Source organism: Cheilinus undulatus, linkage group 13, assembly GCF_018320785.1.
Source record: "Cheilinus undulatus linkage group 13, ASM1832078v1, whole genome shotgun sequence".
Lineage (NCBI taxonomy): Eukaryota > Metazoa > Chordata > Actinopteri > Labriformes > Labridae > Cheilinus > Cheilinus undulatus.
The window spans coordinates 41,629,770-41,651,074 of record NC_054877.1 but is presented as its reverse complement, the minus strand read 5'-3'; the positions used below and the strand labels follow the sequence as shown (position 1 = coordinate 41,651,074).

At 38.9% G+C, this 21,305-nt stretch overlaps 2 protein-coding genes across 2 annotated transcripts; one reads left to right on the top strand and one right to left on the bottom strand.

The window, feature by feature from the left end:
• Window positions 1-742: 742 nt before the first annotated feature.
• Window positions 743-6,161, bottom strand: LOC121520329 (crystallin J1A-like). Its single transcript, XM_041803720.1, has 10 exons — window positions 5,999-6,161; window positions 5,311-5,377; window positions 3,648-3,824; window positions 3,025-3,123; window positions 2,822-2,914; window positions 2,584-2,740; window positions 2,019-2,134; window positions 1,733-1,810; window positions 1,092-1,231; window positions 743-1,006 (listed from the first exon to the last, which is right to left on the bottom strand). The coding sequence occupies exons 2-10, from the start codon at window positions 5,375-5,377 to the stop codon at window positions 911-913; spliced, it is 1,023 nt and encodes a 340-aa protein (XP_041659654.1). The 5' UTR covers window positions 5,999-6,161; the 3' UTR covers window positions 743-910.
• A 2,913-nt stretch (window positions 6,162-9,074) lies between these two features.
• casq1a (calsequestrin 1a) lies at window positions 9,075-20,277 on the top strand. Its single transcript, XM_041803969.1, has 11 exons — window positions 9,075-9,501; window positions 12,325-12,418; window positions 13,444-13,544; window positions 13,713-13,824; window positions 14,064-14,137; window positions 16,088-16,218; window positions 16,309-16,354; window positions 16,826-16,880; window positions 17,061-17,161; window positions 17,276-17,350; window positions 19,213-20,277. Exons 1-11 carry the CDS (start codon window positions 9,265-9,267, stop codon window positions 19,588-19,590), a joined length of 1,404 nt encoding a protein of 467 aa, XP_041659903.1. The 5' UTR covers window positions 9,075-9,264; the 3' UTR covers window positions 19,591-20,277.
• Window positions 20,278-21,305: the final 1,028 nt, after the last annotated feature.

The following is a 21,305-nucleotide window of genomic DNA, read 5'->3' as shown; positions in this document are numbered from 1 at the left end:
AAATGCCTATTTCTTTTTTACTGTTTATGGGTTGTATTTTTTTAAAGTCACCATGCCATTAAACAGTGTTTACGTGTCATAAAAATACTTGTCCAAAATGAACAGAATGTGTCACTTGTTTTCCCAAGAATAGAAAAGATGTAGACACATGTTTAAATAAATGTGAATAAAAGTAGTTTAGTACCTCGATTGTCTGCACTTGTATTTTGATTTTTATACCTGTATGGGCTTAAATGACCAGCTACTGAATAAGGGATTTGTTTTTAATTTAATTTCTACTATTTGCACCAATAATACATTTCAATTTGTTTTTGTTCTGTTAAAATCCTGCTCATGTCCTTTTGAAATTGTAGTTTATTTCTTTGAAATTTTAGGGAATTTGTGTGGATTTTAGAGAAAATCAGAACGTTTATTATTGAAAATTATGTTCATGTTTGGCCTTAAGAAGCTCTTTTGGCTGATCATCAAAATAAATCCACCATATCTCTCTTGGACACACGACCCCTGACAACTGGCTGACATACAGCCAAAACATCGGGTCTAAAATTGATCCAGTGCTGAATTTTCTGCAGAAACAGGGCCTTAACAAGAGATTTGCAGGCATGATTTTTAGTAAAACAAAGAAAAAAGAAAAATTCCTGTTCAAAGGGGAGAATGAGTTTTAAAACTTATCAGGTCCTACTGATCCCAAATAAGTGGGAGAAGCCAAAAATGCATTCCAAACTAAAACACAGGCAAAATAAGTTTCTTTTATTTAAGAATCACTTTATTCAGGAAAAATGTCAAACTTAAACAGAGACAAAAACATCTAGCTCCTGCCATCTAACAGTTTAGACAAGAGCTTTCATTCACTGTTCTGCAAAAGCTCAACAGTTTTTCTTTTGTTCACATATTGAAAAACAACAAACTATTAGTGGTCTTTGGTGATCTTCTTGGCATGCTCTAACACTGTGTTGTAACGCAGGGTTTTTGACGTCCAAGAAGCTGGAATTCCGTCCAGACCCACCTGTGAAAACAGCACATTTTGTAAAGAATCAGATAAACGATCGCTGTATTATATCTTACATATTATATGATTAGCCCAACCCTACCTGAGCTCCAAGACAGGCCCCAATGAAGGACCCTCTGCTACAGGTGCATCCCCCGCAGCTCATGGTGTCTCTGACTGCCTGCTCATAGCACGTAGCTGTCAGGACACCATGCAGCGCTGCCTGGAATGCACCTGGCAAACCTGAAAGAACATCAGGAATAGTCAATGACTGCTTTCAAAGATGACATAAAATGGTGTGTGCAACATTGCTTAACTTTGATCTTCCTCATGTATAAGTGCTGTAAAATTACAATAAAGCCCCCTTGAATCCACTTAATGTGCAATGATATCTAAAATGGTCACACAGCACTTAGGACATAAGTAAATGCACCTTTGATTCATCTATTTTTTACATGTTCCTTTAAAAGATGTAGTACATATTCACATAGTTGAATTCATCTGCAATAAATTTAGATTTTTATAAAATGCAAAGAAAATTCCCTGTACATTGTGCTTTCACATTAAAGGTTATCTAACCTGATAACATCAGCGCCACATTTTAGCCGTATAGTCTTCTCTACTGCTTGTTTCATTCGATTCTAGCAAAAATCTGCCTGAGTTACAAGTAGTTCTAAAATCCTGATCATTTCTTATTTAAAGAACTACTACTAAAAGACATTAAAATGAGCTTTGTGAGATTACCTCATGTGTTTGGAAACACAGCTGGGATCAGCTCCTGAGGGGTCTTTGACAGATTTTCCTTCACCTGATAAAGGTGAGCTGTAATAAAGAAAAAAAGGGTTAACCCTACAGGCCATGAAATGCATTAAATAACGAATATCTAAGAGAATAATATATTTAACTTTTTCTCTAAGTAAATACAGGTTAGGTTAAACTACCCTGACATTAAATGAGGAAGTCTAAGGCCATATATCACATGACTCAGTCTCATGATTTTGGTTACAACATTGAGGCATGTTTCACATACCAGTGACTGCTTTGTCAAGATCCTGCGGGTTCTTTCTGTTCAGATCACTGAGCTGATTGAGCACAGAGTCCAGAGCTTTTGGATCAGGACCATTAAGGATGAAATGCTCCAAGATCCTGGGAAACAAACCAGGATTCAGTTTAAATTATAAATCAGCTACTCCCTTTGTTTTCTTTCTTGAAGCATTTTTAAAGAAATTGTATTACTTCAAATAAAAAATATTAGCCTTTTCACATGTTAATTTGTTATGTTGGAGTTCAAAGTTTAAGTCAGACAGATTTACAAGGCTGTTTCCAGGCAGTAAACATTGGTGTCTCAAAACACACCTTCCACATTTATTTGGCCAAATACTGTTTGAGGCAGCTAGTATTATACCATCTGTAACAGCTCCTTATAAAGACAAGAAGGACATGCACTAAAAATAGCAGAAAAACACTGATTCAAAAATGCTCCTACACATTAAGTTTCTGTGATTTGTGTCACATTATTTTTCAGATCTCATATTGGTATTAAAGAGAATATAATAATGCCACAGTCTGTTGATTTCTACATAAATAATACAGACCTTGCAGCTGCCAGAGTCTCTGCCACACATTCGTCGTTGTTCTGGGTGACTCGGATTGCCAGTTCCACTTTCTCCAGCATGTCAGGCTTCCCTGCATAAAATGCCACTATGGGCGCAAGCTTTGCCACGCCATCAATCTGGCAGTCATTCTCACAGCCTGTGGAAATAACAGGAATTGTAAGATGCTCTTTGTCTGGAATATGTTTATGATTTTGTGACAGAATGCCGACAGACTCACCTGTCTCTTCTTTGCCTGCATCTACATTCTTCAAAAACCCCTTCAAACTTGCTTGTCTCCATGGTCCCTCAATGGGTAGCTGAGGTCTGGGCCCTGGTGTGTAGTGAACACAAATAAAACATCTGTATTCACATCTCATTCAGAGAAGAAAAAAAAAAATTTCAGTTCTCAACAACAACACAAAAGAAAGACAGCTCTCCTACCTCCTTTCTCTCTGTAAGGATCATTGATGGGAGTGTCGTACTCTGATCCAGGCCCAAAGAATTTCAGGGTGCGCTGCTTCAGATCATCAACATTCAGGCCTGTTGAATCAAGGGATAAAATTTATTTGAAACACTGAAGAGCCAACTAACACAAATTAATAGCTGAGGCAAGCTATGAATAAATATAAATAATCACTTAGTTTCCCCACCAGAAACAGTAAAGGAAACATACATCTGATTAAGTATTGTAATGAATGATATATTGTCTTCTTTTTGGAGAAAGATACAAAAATTACGATGAAAATATTCACTTTTAGGCAGTGTTCATGTCTTTTCAATTCCTATCTTCTTTTAAATAACTAATTTTAACTACATTTTTATGTAAGGTTCAATGTTACAGCCATTCAGACGTGGTGAGGTTGGTCTGCTACATGTCAGAAACAGATAGGGGGCCATCTGGAAGTGTCAAAGGTCTAATCATAGTATCAATGATAACAGAGATTGAACACATAATCTGCTGACACTACTTTTTCACTAACATAATGGAATCAATTCAAGGGTAATCAATTAAACCGCAGAGTTTGAAGAGATCAGGAGACAGATCTAACAGGTGATGAGCCTACCTCCACACTCAGACAAGGACTCCAGCAGGACAAAGGCCTGGTCTCCATAACAGCTCTGCTGGCCTGTCTGTCTCCTGTAGAATGGGTTGGCCGACTCAGAGCGAAACTCAGTGTTTGGCTCCTGAGCCAGGATCCCCTGTAGCTTCTGCAGGTCATACACCCAGTGGAGGGGCTGTGCTGCATGGAGAAGACAGACAGAAGACAGAAGTCAAGTAGAGTTTTAATCTCTCACTGAGCTGCTTGCAGGGTGTAGAAAAGGTGCTAAAACTCAAAAACAATAACTTCAGTTCATAAGTACAAGCAGGCATTTGTACAGTCACATAGAAACCCACTGGTAGTTTTAATCAAAAGTCCATACAATGAAATAAACCAATGAAAGCAACATGTGAGTAGAGGAGCTGTCAAGGATTCTATTCAATGATGAAATAAAATGGTTGGAGCCTCCTAATTTCTGTCATTCTCATGTGAATCCAATTATTGTGCAATAATAATTAGATAGGTCGCACAAAACTTTGGACTTACATGAATGCAACTTTCTCCCTCTTCCTTTTATAAATTCTCATTATTTTCTAATCCCAAAAGGGCAATTTATTTGCAACCTACACATGTCCAAAACACACAACATTCAGCTGAAACATGTTGAGACTAATATCAACAAACAGAGGTCAGCAAAGGACCACAAGGTCCAGGATAACTATATCAGAAAATACATTAAAATAATGTGAATAAAAAGATGGATACAAGTCATAGCAGTTAAAAAACGTCAGTTGAAATGACAGAGTTCAGTAACCTGATAGCAGATGGAATAAAAGATTTAGAATAATGGTTACTTTTACTCAGAAGTATCCAGTAATGGCATAACAGGAAACTCACAAGCTAAAATACAAAGAGGTTGGCTACTAATGTTCATTGCCTTCCTTTCTGCCTGAATCTCCCAGAGGCAACACAAGTCTCTTTGCCTGACTGATAATCTTGGAGCAGACCTTAACAATGTTATTCAGGCTGTTTTTGTCCTCAGTGGAAAACCATTAAACCAGAAAATGAAAGAAAATTATGAAATGCTTTTGATAAACGAACAATAAAAGTTACATTAAATCACCCTGTGAACATTAAAATAGTTCAGCTTCCTTATCAAATTATCTGTTGTCCTGGTTTGACAAGAGACTCAGTGCTAATATCCAACTTTAGTTTATTGTCAAACACAGCTTTACCTTTAGTTTTAGTCACATTTAGCTGAAGATAGTTATCATCACACCAACTTACAAACTCAGATAGAGGAGAACTATGACCATTCTCTGAACCGTGAAGCAGAGACACGAGGACAGTGTCATCAGAAAACTCAACAATGAATCTGTTCTCCTGAAGGGGTGTACACGATAAAAAGTAAAGGTGACACACAGCCCTGAGATCAGCCTGTATTTGACAGTGTTTTTACAGACATTAGTCCATTTGCAAAAAACCTGCTGGACCCTATCTGTAAGAAAGTTTAAAACCAAATGTCATGCATGTTTGTATGTTTGAAGGCAGGTGTAATGAATCCCATTTTTGTTTTAGGAGATGCACAGAAAATTTCAGAAAGCATTTTACTTTCTCTTTTAAAGCTATCTATCCCACTCTTAAATGCAATATAACATTTAAATAATTAAACATTTACTATTGTTACCTGCTGCATCTGCAACAGCTGATCCCACGATAGCTCCCATTGCTCTGTTGGCCAGAGCTGTAGCCATCTGAAAAACATCATTAGAACACAGTCATTATAATACACAAACTACTTATTATTTTTGATTACTATGCATGAAACCAACTCCCTTGACTAATCAGTTGTTTAGGACTATAATTGTTGATTAAGAAATGACGGTCTATTTTCCACCTTCTCTCTTGTGAAGGTTTTGCCATAACAGGCAAGACAGTTACTGAACTCTTGAAAACTAAAGCAGACTATTTTGGGTCATTTGCAACAGGATTCTTTGCAGTTTGTTGTTTACATTTCTTTACTACTACAAAAGTACGTCAGCCATAAATCAGAGGTATTGCTTTGGTGATCTACAAATAACAATCATAACAGTCAGCGGGTTCGTTTGATTGTATCTGTACTCGACTACTCTCCCCTATTATCTAACAATCTGTGCTACATAAATGTACAAACTGTCCAGCCGTTATTAGCTCCGTGTAAGGTATTTTTCGATGATTATTACAGTTGTTACATTGCAACTTAAATACAACGGTGTCTTTCTTCATTATTAAACCGAAAATATTGTGTGGCTTTAGTTACAGTCGGACAGACAGTGTTTAACATTGCTAACTGCTAGCTCGCTAACGGTTCCAAGGCTAACATTAGATTGTCTTACCTTTGACTCTTTATATTGTTCAGCTACACACTAGCACTGCAGCCCAGCTCGTGTAAAAGTTAAAGGAACAATAGTCTATCCCCTTTCTTCCGCCTGTATGATGTGTGTCCGAGGATGTGTATTACATACTTATTACAGTCATAAATGGGGCCCTCCTCCAATGTTATGAAATGTTTACGTCTCTAGCGCCATCCAGCGGCAGCGGAGAGAAAACAGTGTAACGCCACCGTGATCAACCTTTGAGCCACACGCATCATAATAAAGTGCTTTAAAGTTTTTATGGATTTTGCATCACAAATATGGATTTTACTGTGTCAATAAAATATACATACGTGCAGTAACAACGTAGCTTCGTTTAATATTCGAGACAAAGTTGTATTATATAGTGAATATTTCCACAGGGCAACACAGAAGGTCCAAAACAACAACAATGAAAAAACACTTCATAATTCTTAGGAGCTGAGGAGTGAAAAACATCTAACCCAAACAGTAGGCTCTTAAATGTGGTATCAAAATATCAGACACTTTGCAACATCCAAGCTGAAAGCGGTTTATTTTGAACAGTACTTTGGTTCAGTTTATATTTGTACAATGAAAAAAATAGCCTACCATTTGCCGGGCCCACAACCAGATTTCTAAAACCATGTTCCCTATGAGCATAGCACATGATGTTCTACCTCTGCAAACAAAAATGTTTTCCACATGCACAGGCAGCAAAATACATGCAGGACTAACTATAACTAAAGAAAAAAAGTGTACACATGCATGCATTTTGTTTTGTTTGTTTTGCATCATAAGATCATCATATAATTTCATGTTGTATTGGATCTCATTGCATTATTCTTCTAGTATTATTTGTATAATGTTATAACATAGTATCACTTTGTATTGATTCATATCATATCTCATCATGTTATATCTTATCATTCTGTCTTTTATTACATCATAACACATTGCATCTTGTTTTAAATCTCATTGAATCTTGTTTTGAATGGCATTGCATCTTGTTTTATAATATATCATTGCATCTTGTATCATACCACATTGCATCTGAATTTTATCATATCACATTTCATTTTTTTATCATATCACATTGCATCTTGTTTTAAATCACATTGCCTCTTGTTTTATCATATCACATTGCATCTTGTTTTATCATTTCACATTTCATTTTGTTTTATCATATCTCATTGTATCTTGTTTTATCATATCACATTTCATTTTTTTATCATATCACATTGCATCTTGTTTTAAATCTCACTGCATCTTGTTTTATCATATCACATTGCATCTTGTTTTATTATATCACATTTCATTTTGTTTTATCATATCTCATTGTGTCTTGTTTTATCATGTCACATTTCATTTTTTTTATCATATCACATTGCATCTTGTTTTGAATCTCGTTACATCTTGTATCATACCTCACTGCATCTTGTTTTAAATCACATTGCATCTTGTTTTAATCTCATTGTATCTTGTTTTAAATCTCATTACATATAGTATCATATCTCATTGCATCTTGTTTTAAATCATATTGTATCTTGTTTTGAATCTCATTGGATCTTGTTTTAAATCTCATTACATCTTGTATCATACCTCATTGCATCTTGTTTAAAATAACATTGCCTCTTGTTTTGAATCTCATTGCATCTTGTTTTAAATCACATTGCCTCTTGTTTCATCATATCATTCTGCATCTTGCTTTAAATCACATTGCATCTTGTTGTATCATAGTTCACTGATTATCTTGTATTGTACTGTGTTTTATCATATTGCACCGAAACATCATATGGTGCCATATTTTGGCATATCATATCAAATCAGAGCCAACAGTATCATGTTTAATTGTATCTTGTTGTGTCCTATTGTATGGTATCATTTCGTATCATCTTGTATTGCATCGTGTAGTATTGCATTGTGTCCCATCCTGTCCTATCTTATCATGTGATGTTGTCCTTTTGTGTATGATTGTATTGTATCGTATCAGTCAAGTATGATCTTATGTTCTTTTGCACATTTGAAACAAAACTGTCTTTTCTGCAATGCAATGTTTTCTTGTTGCAATATGTATCATGACTTCAAAGGCTTTTAAATATCTTGATTTTGACCTCTCATACTTGAAACAATGAGCCACCATTAATTTTTATTTTTCCTAACACCAGGAATGACAGTCCTGCTGCCATCACACATAAACATACAGTCAGTGCATCAGTCTCATAAACCTTTGAGAGCCTGTCCTCCTCAATACTGCGGGCTGCTTCAGAGATGAGGGGTGTGTCGTGTACGTGTGTTAGGGGGGTCAAATGAAGTATTACGATACCATGTAGCCTGCATTTATTTATAGCTATAGCTCTTCCCTTTCGATATGTAAAGTAATATGTGATCATGTTTAGCATACTGGGCACACGTGTACTGTATGTACAGACTCATCAGACTGAAAAAATCCCAAAAATTGCCACATTGCTTGTCTTTAAAACTCTATGTTTCACTTTCTTCAGAGTCAGGGCTAAGTGACACCTATGCTCCAAACCCTCAGCAGGTGCACCTCCCTCTCTTCTCTTCTCCTCTCCTCACTCTCTTACTGTCCCTAAGTGACCCTGCAGCACATTCTAGCGCTGCGACTGTGCCAGCAGCAGCAAATAAGACACCAGCACCATCTCCTGATATGTACTTGTCCGTCCTGCATCCATTATTTTTAGCTGGGATCCAAGCCTCCATCTGAGCTTTATATGGGAAATGAGGGTCTTGTATTTGCAACTACCCCTAAATCCAATATATGAATTTTTCTCTGCAGACTGGCCCACACCATCTTTACCTCCTTATTCCTCTCTTTTGCATCATCTCCCTCCACTTCCTCCCCTTCCCTACTCTTTTCTCAGTCTGGATGGAGAGAGACAGCAGGATGGTCCTTATCTCCTCTCTCCACCCACTTTTGCAGATCTGCAACAGACACTCAAGCATGCACAAACACACAAAACTGTCACCCCAGCAACCACAGCGAGCCCCCAACTCAGCTTCACCCCACGTAGACGCACAAACCCACACTTATGTCAAACTTAGCCCAGCCCCTCTTGCACCCTGTGCCCCTCTGCCAGTTGCCCATGTGAGGTTTTTAATAAGGTGGATGCAAGAGTTGGTCTTGCTCTCTTCTGGGTGACGCGGATTGGAAGGGGTTCTCCATACTTTTCATAAATATTTTTAGCACCCTGCAACATTTAATTTCTGAAACTGCAAATAAATCTAGCTTATCCTAGAGAGGAGCCATGAAGTGGACCTGGGTGCTTGTGGCGGTCTTGCTGTCCTTTTGTGGGCTATCACTGGGCAAGGAGAGCCTGGACTTCCCTGAGTACGATGGCAAGGACCGTGTCCATGACCTCAACGCCAACAACTATAAGTCTGTGATGAAGAAGTACGATGTCATGGTAGTGTACTACCATGACCATCCTGGATCCAGCCGCGTCGCCCAGAGACAATTTGAGATTGAGGAGTTGGCCCTTGAGGTGGGTTTGTAGAGGGAATGCATGGCTGGAGGATCTAGTAGAAGTTGTGATTTTGTCTTTGACCAATCTAACTTGACTGCAAGATTAGAAACCATGCAGGGGCAATGTATGTGACTGTTTGGGCCTATTGAAGGGCTTTGGCTTGATGTAGATGAAAAAATTATTCCTATTTATAGTAAGACAGGAATAGGAGTATTTTGCTAGCAGGATCTATTTTCTGCATGATCTGAAACATGTTCAAGTTAAGTGATGCTACAAGGTGAAAATAGCTGCTAAGCTAAGAATTATCATGGCTTGTGCAAAATGTGTGTCTGTGCATGTATGTGTGTTTGTGAATGTGCATAGGTGTTGATGCACTCAGCACACCTCTATCAGTATGCCTATCACTCCCCAGGCCTGCTCTGAGCATGTACACTCAGCATTTTCATCACATTCCTCACAGAGAGACATTACATCATCTTTCTGTACAAAGCTTTCAGTATCAACCCACAGCTGGCCCAGGTCAGTGAAGATAAAATATCACTTTTTCCACACAAAAACATTAAATTTTATACTTCTTTTCCTTGTTATGTTGAGGTTAATTCTTTGCACTGAAACACATTTACCATTTTAATTTTAATTCAGATTACTGACAAAAAAAATAAATATCAATTTATCTTTAACAGTAGTTTCACAAATTGCTTTCATTTGTCAAAAGCTGAGTTTATTTCTGCAGTTCAAGTTGTAGTTTAGTGGTGACTTGTGAAATTTATTCCAAGTTTATATCTAGCAAACTGTTATCGATGGTAACTGTCAGTATTATAGGGAATGAAGTAAATGGCTGCAGCCTTTTAGATTTGATGCATTAATGCTTTTATTAAAGGAGTGCTGCATGCTATGCAGGTGTTTTCTGCCTAAGAAGGAGCTAAGTAAAGAACACTCAGTGACAGCTGTGATAAATATCACACAAGTCAGGAAATAAATAAGCAAACAAGTTAAAGGACAGCTCCAATTTTTTTGCACAAAGAAATTCTGGCAAAAATAAGTTTATAATTAAGAGCTTTCATGTAATGCCAAAAACATCGAAGGAAAATAATGAAACCTCACTACAGAGAGAACTAAAAGAGAAAGAAACACAGATGCTGCTCATCTCAGCAGCCGTCTCTGTAAGGGAGCGTCAGGGCTCGGTCTCAGGGCAGGAGGCCAGCTCTGGAGGGTCTGGCTCCAGGAGTGCCGGCTCAGCTCTGCACTGTGATTGACACTTGCAGTACTGTACTCGTCAGCGGATCCCGGAGCGCTGAGCATCACTGCCACCTCGCCAAAATAGTCCCTGTGTGGGTTCTGGCACTATATTTATCCCTGAGCTGCTTTTGTGGCTGGTGGAGCTCCCTGAAGGCTTGTGTTTCTCCTCATGAATGTATTATGATTTACATTTGATGAAGATTTAATAATAGTAACAGTCAACAGGAGAGGGCTTTTAATCTTACAGATCAAGGCTCTGTGGGTGTCAGTTAAAATGGAATGAAATATGACATACTGTAAGTGACGAAGTCTGCACGAAGGGTTTTCTTTCTTGATTAAGGTTAACCTTGTAGTTGTGCCCATGTTTCAAATCAAAGGGCAGGTACTCTACAGGGTAAATACACTGTATTTCTCAATTGAATAGTCTTTTCATAGTCAAGTACCCATGAAATTAAATAAGATAACCTTGCCCAGTGAAATAGGAGGATAAATAATTTTTAATCCAAGCAGTAAATTTGTCTCACACACTAAAAAAAAAAAAGTTTTTTGTCAAGTGTAAATTTAGAAGTGAAGTGGTCCAGATTAGTAGCCCTGCGGTGCTCTTTGCATGTTGTGCATTTGGAAAACATGCAATATCAAACTCTGAAATGAAATCCCACCCTTATGCTCTTGGTTTAACTTTACATGTAGTTGGAGAGTCTCAGTTACTCCGAAGAAATGACGCCAGTCACATTACAGCAGATGTACATTCTGAACACTGAGGACTAAAGACAACTTTGCCTGTCATATATTTCGACATGTAGACATAAAGCCCAGAAATTATTAGTCATGCTGTCCAAATACATCAGGATTATTTTATCACATGTTTAAATGAAGATTAGAAACATTTTAAAACATTAATTTCTAACTTTCCTGTCAGATTTATATTTGTTATTCTAAAGCACCTATACAGAAAAAGGACATTTACATGTCTTTCAACTTGATCAACACTGCAACTTTCCCAGCTTGTCTGAAACATGTCCACCTCAATATCAAGTACTGTAAAGCTCTTTTTTGTCTTCAAAAAATGGTGACAAGACAGTCTGAAAAAACCCTCTAAATAAACAAAGTCAAATCTCCTTGTCGTCCCACCCATCTGTACTCCAATCAAGTGAAATAAATGCCAAGAATTGTTTAGATGACAACCTCCAGGACATCCTGGTTAGCTAAACTATTTATGCCAGTAAAAGCAGCTGCTCAAGATCTCTGACACTGGCGTGTGCCCATTTGTGTGTGTGTGTGTGCGCGCTCTCCAAACACACTAACAACACAACCACTTCCTGAGTGCAGTCAGGCTGTGAATGTGGCTTTACCATTGGCTGAAGGAGCCGTCAGTCATGAGGTTCAAGTTTCATACAGATTTAGAAAGTGCATAAGCAGCGCTCTGAAAGCAGGCTTTTATGGTAATGAAACTACTGAGTGACACAACTTTATCAAAAAGGTGATAACGGGCAACAAACATGTAAATAAGCTCTTGTTTTTCAGCTCCCTCACATAGGTGTGTTACATGTTCATGGTGTAAGAAAACATCTTTAAATATATAATACTATCTTTGTTTTACAGCTTGCAGCCCAGGTCCTGGATGAATTTGAGGATGATGATATTGGAGTCGGTCTCATCGATGCAAAGCATGACAAGGCCGTAGCAAAGAAATTAGGTAAAGAAACCTCAGAATTATCATAGCTACAGATGCTTGTAACCAATATTAATCTTAATATTTCATCATTTAAAACAACTGGTGTTACTTGGTAAAAGTCAGGGATTTATTATTAGATTCGTAGAACATAAACTAACCTTGTAAAGCAGAAGGATTGGCCAGATTCCACGTTGTGTGTCATCAGGCAAATCTACCTTGCAAACTTAGAGTCTGAAACATTTGCACCCAGTCTGAAAACAGACCTGACCGATTAATGCCCTTTGAGGAAAACAAGGCGGTTGCTGTGGAAACCAAAGCAACGCCAATGTAGCAATTAGCTTGGATGTAGCTATATTATAGCAGTAGTTTTATCAGAACTGGACACTTCCTTTATTAGAAAAACAGCAAAGAACCGCACTAAAAGCTTTTTCATGACGGTAAACATGTTCGCCATTCTCCTGACTTGCTCTGGCATGAGTTTGCAAATTTAAGGGGTGGGGTTAAGTTCTACTCTGAGTCAGATTACACAATGACTGCAGCCAGTGTAGCGATTAGCTCAGATGTAGCTATAGTATAGTGGAAGTATTATCAGAACAGGCCCACATTTCTACATTAAAACAAGAGCACAGAGTCACACTGAAAGCTTATCTTGGCAGAGAAGATGTTTTAGTACTTTAACCAACCGGCCACAGCATTAGTTTTATCCAACAACAAGCTCCGCAGTTCATGATCTGCAACAATGCAGCACATGCTTACTATCTCAGTTTATCTTGTGGCTCTGATTGGCCAGTAATACACGGCAGACAGAACATCTGTCCAATCACCTTCTGAGAATTTCCTGCCCTTCCCAAACGCTCAAAATGAGAGGTTTCCCAGATGAGTGTGAAATATATCCATGCAATGGATGTTAGGAACGGTCTGTCCGGTGTGTCAGGTTAAATAAACACCAAGTACTCTAGAATAATGAGAATAAATTTATAGGCATATGTAATTTAAATTTAAACATGACATCATTAACACCTAATTCTTCATCTTTATTTTCCCAGGCCTTGATGAGTCCGACAGTATCTTCGTCTTCACAGAGGATGAAGTCATAGAATATGATGGCGAGCTCGCAGCAGACACCCTTGTGGAGTTCATCTATGATGTTCGTGAGGATATAATCTCCCAGTTAATAGCCTGCCTTATTTCAGCAAAAAAAAGTCTCTAATTCACAGTTTTTTTTTTTGTTGGAAGATGACCCCCGAGAATAACTCTGGGCTTCTCTTCCCTTCATCTTCCCCATTCTCTTCCATGACCTTTGTTTTCTTCGTAGGTTCTTGAAGACCCAGTGGAAATCATTGACAATAGTAGGGAGCTGAAGGGCTTCGAAAACGTCGAAGAGGACATCAAACTGGTGGGCTACTTTAAGAGTCACAAGTCAGAACGTAAGAATCTGTACTGTGATGGCTTGATAACCTGTTTCAATTTGTTTGTGGCAGTCGCTTCTCTGGGTAATTGCTTATAACAGCATGTTAAGCTAGCGTCAAAGAGAACATCTTCAGTTTTGCTTTTTGAGCACACTAGAAGCTACATAAATGATACCCGAAAGTCTACAGTCTTACATGCTCGATGCATGGGACGGTCTACTGAAATAGCTTCATTATAAATGTCTTTGAAATTTCAGATTTTGAGGCATTTGTTGATGCTGCTGAAGAGTTCCATCCTCATATCCAGTTCTTCGCCACATTCAATCCAAAGGTAAGTTACCATGAAATAAAAGCCTTAAATTGTTGTTGTTAGTTCTCTGACTTGTAGAGAAAGGCTGTTCATTCTCAGTCTGTAGATACAAAGTTTAATTTGATTCATTGTTGTTTCAAAGTCATAGTTTGATGTCAGAACTTTGTCAGTGGGCCAAATAATGTGCCTTGAGGCTCTCCGTCAGAGAGATCGAACCCTACCTCTGAAAGTAGAAAGGGAGTATGCTTTCCGGACACAACATGGAGGTTTTGAAGATTTTTGGTCAACAACTAAGCCTTACATTTTGCAAGTTTAATGCTGTAGGTGGTTTACAGGGTACTTTGAGAGATGTGAGGATGCATGACCATCAAGGGCTTTGCAAGTGAGCCAGATTTTATTTCTGTTCCCAATTTTAAGCTGAGCAAGTTCAGCAAAACTGATTAGAAAAATATGATTTCATTTCATACCTTATTTTTATCATTACAAATGAGGTAGCACTTTGGAACAGATGGAGTCTTTAGTGACATAAGTAAAGTTTCGTACGCGAAAGAGCAGGTGTTCAAAGACATCCCAGTTTCTTTACATAAACGAATAAATCCAGATCCTGTTTGAAAGCTATTTTTCTCTTTGTCTGTCAATAATCTGACTGACGGTTTAGTGATGATATTTTTCTTCACTATGCTCTATCACATCTACAACTGCTTAATTGTGTAACATTAATTTCTATATGCCAGGGGTGTCATAAGACCAGCCAGTTATATTTCCAAAATAACTACATGAGGTTTTCATTAATTAAAACAGAGCAAGCACAATTGTAGTCAAGTATGTCATAAGTCAAAGCATTTCCAAAGTTAGCTGACCTATATGAAGCCAAAGTGCTACAAAATGAAGAGCTGTTTGGGGGCCGCTGTTGCTGAGCTAGGCCAAATGATCTGTATCACTGAAAAGAACCTAATTTCCCAAGGGAGGTCTGGGAGCAGCGCATACATCTCTGTCAGCCACTCTCACGGACCATTCATATCAAACACCGACTCTGTCAGATGATAATACACGCTAAAACTTTCTAAATAAAATCTAATAAAACTTTCGTTTAGGGTTAGGGTCAAGGTTAAGGTAATGGTTAGGATACCAAAAGTTAAAAGTAAAAATTCGGACCTGCAAAACCTGATTAAAAAACATTAAATGAAGCTGAGTAAACAGTCTTTTTCCAGCAAAAAATAAATAAAAACTTGTTCTCCATGAAAACATTCTAATACAGGACACATAGCTAAATCTAAAGCTAACAAAACTTAGTTAGCTACCTTAGCCATGTAGGTAACATAACTAAGGTAAGATAAAATCCTGACCTGCAAAACTTTATTTCAAAGCATATAATGGAGCCGAGTTAACACTCTGCTGACAGCGAAAAAGCTTTCCCTCCATGAAAAAATTCTAAACTGGCTAATGTAGGTAAATCTCAAGCTAACAAACCTGTATTAGCTACGTAGGTAGCATAGCTAACATACCTTAATCTAAAACTAATGAAAATATGTTAGCGACATAGCTAACATAGCTATCCAAGGCTAAAAAGACTATGTTAGCTACATTAACCATGTAGCTAACATAGCTACATAACTAAGCTAAAAACCATACCCGCAAGTCCTGACTACAAAACATTTGATAAAGCTCAGTAAACAGTCTGCTTACAGGAAAAAAAAAACAACATACAAGGCAACATCTCATTATCATCTACTATCTTTCTCAATACATATTTAAAAACATAAACTTTGTCCATAAGCAGTCAAAAGGCCTCAAGACCAAAAGGCTGTAAATTTTTACTAAATTTGTGACATTTTCTTTTTTATGAATGGAATTTTTGCTTTAAAGAAATACAGAACATTGACATCTTCCTGGTTCCCAGTAATTGATCCTTAGCTTTACTGATCTTTTACACTGTATTGTTGGTTATGATCTTTTTCTGGTGTTTTATAGGTGGCCAAGGCCCTGGACCTTAAGCTCAATGAGGTAGACTTCTACGAACCCTTCATGGATGACCCAGTTGTTATCCCAGGAAAACCTTACACTGAGGATGAGCTGGTGGACTTCATTGAAGATCATGACAGGTACATATCATCAATGCTATACTTCCTTAAAAATTAACCCTCTGTAATAAAAGATATTAAAAACACAAAAATTTCACTATTCTTTTCAAGACCAACTCTGAGGAAGCTGCAACCACACAACATGTACGAGATCTGGGTAAGACCTTAAACACTCTAGCTGCAATGAACACTGACGACACTAAGTTGATAATTAGTTAGGACAGGGCAGTAGATAGCATGGGAATCCAGGTCCGGAGAGTGGGGAATCACATGCGGAAAGCACCACCGGTTGGACTTGAACTTTAGCTGCCAACCTTGAAGGCTGTGCTTCCATATATGGGCTGCAATCTTACTGCCAGGCTTTCTGCACACCATCAGCATGGGAATTTACTAAATGTTTAAGTATATAATGGGGATTAAAGCAAGATCTTCTGGTTTCATTCCCATCTTAGGGTGACTCTAAAGAAGAACAAATCATATTTCTTTTCGGGCAGACATTTAGTTCGGGAAATTTGCATTATGTCTCATACATATTTGGCCTAAGCATCACGCTTAACAATGGGACACCAGGTTTTGCTGACAAAAAGTTGAAAACAGTTTGCTAAGTTTGTCTGTATATTTTTCACAGGAGGATGATGTTGACGGTGAACACATCATTGCTTTTGCTGAGGAGTCTGACCCAGGTAAAAGGAACCTTGAATGCATTGTAACATTTCTGATAGAAATACAGCATGATTATAATGTATAGCCACCTACCTAAAGCATATTTGGAGAAGCCCTGTTGGGCAGCAATTGGTTCAGATACATGGGGGAATAAAAGATGCCCATCAACAACCCGTTAATTCATTATCTCCCCTCCTTAGATGGTTTTGAGTTCCTTGAGATCCTGAAGCAAGTTGCCGAGGATAACACTGATAACCCAGATCTTAGCATTGTCTGGATTGACCCTGATGACTTCCCCCTGGTAAGAAAACAAGAAACTAGTTAAAGTCCATCAACACTCAGCAGACTAGTTGGAACGTAGATAAATGTACTCATTTATTTCCATGACACTGCCCAATAATATCTTTTTCTGCAGCTTTTGCCCCACTGGGAGAAGACCTTTGGAATCGACCTGTCCCACCCCCAGATTGGTGTTGTCGATGCTGACGATGTAAGTATAATTCTTGCCTCTTTGATCCTAGGTTCTCTTTGCCTTGCCAAGTTTAGCTTTCCAAGACTTGCTGTCAACAAGGGCCAGGATGAAACTTTGCACACTACCAGTTATTGCAGGCCAAGTAGTTTGGTCCTTTAACCCATCAAGCCTTAATACACTGTGGGAAAGTAATCAAAAGTTCAACCAAGAGTTTGCTGGGTTACATTGAGCAAATTTTGAGAAAACAAGACATACTTGACACCTTGATCTGCAGCCAGTTTTTTGCATTTGCAAGTCAGAGGCTCCTCTTTTGAGCAGTTCCACAACCTGCCATTTGGCAGCCATGGGTGCATTAACAAAAGATCCTGCCAAAGAACACCTTCTTAAGATATGAGGCTAGTTCAGATATTGCTCCCATAAAGCCAATGGAGTTACACTGACTATCATTATTGATGACATGTCAGAGACGCCACCTGGACTCCTATGTGACAAGTTCCTTTTGGCACATTTTTGGGTATTGTTTGCTAGACCACATGCATAATGCTACCATGCTCAGGAGATTAGAGATGGGAAGTGGCAGCTTCTGGATATGGTTGTCACCGGGGCACCTGGCACTCTTTCCTGGGCCTGATCCAGCTCACCACATACTGGGTACCTAAGACCTGATGGGCTGGACCAGGCCTCAGGGACTACCACAGGTCATGGAGGGGTCAGCTCAGAAGATACCATGAGAGATGGGGCATTGGCTCGGCACAGACCTGGATGACGGCTGTCAGGGGACCGGAGCACTGCAGGCCTAAAGTTGATGCAGTTAGTGATGTGGTCTTTGGAAAGACCTGTCCTGCGACATGGTTGCTGCAATAAACTAACCGTCATCCAAAACAACACTGAAGTCTCCTCAAACACGGCACCAGGCATGCCAATGGGTGAAGTATGTCAAAGTCGGTGCAGAGATCAACATGTACACTCAGCACTCATGGCAAAGGGCATGCCAGTATTGCTCAATGTATGTGGATGTTGTTGGATAAGGGTCTCTCTGTTGCCACCATTAAGCTGTTGCAGTCCCTGTCATTGAAAGAACAGAGGGGTCCCAGTCAGTGATTTTTCAAAAGGGTGTCATTGGTTCCTGTAAATGTTAAAGAGATGCTCTCATGGTAATTTCCTATCATCAATGAGACTTTACACTCCTAAGTCCAGTAACTTTTTTTGAATAAAGATTTGGATTTACATTCTCTAAAATTTGAGTCTCTGACTCCAGATGGGCTCCAGGTTAGATTTCTGTTGCCAAAATAAATTGTCGAAGCTTTCATCTATTGGTGTATATCAGTCTATCAGTTTGTCAGTCTTCACCTCACACCATGGTTGGAGGATCTGCATCTTAACCGAAGGCTACTCTATCTTGCATTGGCTCTGAAATAGTGCAAGGATACATTGGCTGAGTTCTCTAGATTTGATGCCATACTTGAAATTTTATATGTCTTGGAAGTGTCTCCACTGTACAGGCTGCCTTGAAAGTGAAGTATCTGTATTAGAGCTACTTGATAGGCTTCCTTTGCCTACTTATCTTGTTATACAGTTACCATGGCCTTCGCTCTAACTGTGGCTTCAACCATTTTGTCGGCAAATAAAAGCATGGTAAGCACTTATTTTTGACCTTGTTGGTAAGGGTTAAGCAGCAACTACATGCTGCCCATTGGACTTTGAACTTGAAGACTTTGTAAGAGATGGCTGCTAGTTATCAGTGTTATGGTGCCATATTGTTGATGTCATGTCCGACCCTTCTCAGCAGGCACACCCTTTATTTCTAGGTTTCAAATCCAGTGTCTGATTTTCTGTCTGGATCAGCAGTTTATCAGTACTTTCTCTTCTTTGCCTCACAGGCTGACAGCGTGTGGCTGGACATGGATGATGGGGAAGACCTGCCATCTGTAGATGAACTGGAGGACTGGATTGAGGATGCTCTGTCAGGTGAAATTGACCCAGATGATGATGATGATGATGATGACGACGATGATGATGATGACGACGACGACGATGACGATGATGATGATGATGATGACGATGATGACGATGACGACGACGATGATGACGATGATGACGATGACGACGATGATGACGATGATGATGACGATGATGATGACGATGATGACGATGATGATGACGATGATGATGATGACGATGATGACGATGATGATGACGACGATGATGATGATGATGATGACGATGATGATGATGACGATGATGATGATGACTGGTAAATCATCAAGTTACATTTATTCTTCTGACCAATGCAGTTTCAAGTCAACATCATCAACACTGTCAAATCATCACATGTGTATCTAGTTCATATTTCAAACATGTCAGTTCATTTTGATATCTCATCTTCTCATCATCTTCTCTCTTCATCTAACAACAACAATATTCCATTACTTGTTCGTCCCTCTCCCCCACATATTTAGAGTCCTCCATGTAACTAAGTACTTTCTAAGAACCTGCAGTGCCTTTATTCCCACATGTAACACTGTCTGGTACAATAAAAGAAGAAATTCTTTCAAAACCTTTCCATTCACCGCTTTTGATTTTCATATTCATTAAGATTTATTTCCAAAGTACTGTTGCAATGTTGTATGCATTATGTCTGAGTCCATCTGTAGAGTGTGTTGCAGTTTGAATGTGTTTATTCGTCCACTTTTTTCTTGTTTACCCCAGTATTTAAAAAAAAAAACTGAAGTCTAATCCAAGGGTGCTAGCAGGCTTTTCTGACGGGTCTGAAGTATCGCCAGCCTACTCTGTGAAATCAATGTAACACTGTACACTGAAAGTGCTGTACATCATATGGATGTTTTCTACAATGATGAAATATGACAACAGCCTCATTTTATTTTTGTAACAAGATAAATTTAACTTACTGTAAAGTCTTAAATAAATGACAGCTTGGACAGAAACCCCTAAGTGTAAAGCTTTTTTAAAAGTGTATGTGTGAGTTTGTGAAAGTGAATTATAGAGTGGTATAACTAAAAAAAACAACATATATATATTTATGTCAGTTTGGTATGAAAGCTGTATAAAATGGTGCTTTTTTTTGGCCATCAGACAAGACACTATGTTTGGCAGACACCAAACACTTCACATTACCACAAACACACCATCCCCACTGTAAAGCATGGTAGTGGCAGCATTGTGCTGTGGGGATGCTTCTCAGCAGCAGAGGGTGACAAAATATAGGAAAATCCTGGAGGACAATCTTATTCAGTCTGCAAGAGAACTACATTTCCAGAAAGACAGCGAATCAAAGCATACAGTGAAAGCTACACAGAAATGATTCAAAGACAAGGTGAGTGTTCTGGAGCGGTTGAGTCAAAGCCCAGACCTTAATCCAATAGACTTTCTGGCTGGACTTGAAAGAGGCTGTTCATTACCGATCACTGTAAAGCCTGACAGAGCTTGTGACAAAATGAACAGCACAAGTGACAAGGATTCAAGCACAGACCAGATGGGGTGTTCAAAAACAGTCCTGGCAAAAGCAGAGTCAAAAAAACACACAAAAAAAATCACTTGCGTTCTGACACGAGAAAACAGGGCTGGAACGAGGTCACACGGAGGAGAACGCTGTGACCTGGCAACATGAGGGAGCACACACCGGGATTAAACACACAGACAATGAGGGGACAGCAGACACAGGTGAGGGTAATCAGAGTGGAGCTGACAGAAGAGGCAGGAAACATGAGGAGCAGGCTCTGTGTCCGAGACCACACACTCATTTCCTACTCCCTATCCACCATATAGTGAGCAGCATATAGTGGACTATACAGTGCACTCAACTGCAAAACACAAGCATGTATTCGGGCGTCTACTCCGGCCACGGGCAATGACGTCATCGTTGTCTCACAATTTAAACGTCTAGCAACAGCGGCTCGTAGATTTCCATGACAACGGCTGAGGATCGAGATTAACGGTAGGATTTCACTGAAAA

What these genes read in the sequence shown, in the direction of transcription:
- casq1a (XM_041803969.1), top strand. Translation starts at nt 9,265, where the DNA reads ATGAAGTGGACCTGGGTGCTTGTGGCGGTCTTGCTGTCCTTTTGTGGG. An exon ending in TTCATTGAAGATCATGACAG is followed by an intron (nt 16,219 to 16,308) that starts GTACATATCATC and finishes ATTCTTTTCAAG; the next exon opens with ACCAACTCTGAGGAAGCTGC. An exon ending in GTGTTGTCGATGCTGACGAT is followed by an intron (nt 17,351 to 19,212) that starts GTAAGTATAATT and finishes TTTGCCTCACAG; the next exon opens with GCTGACAGCGTGTGGCTGGA.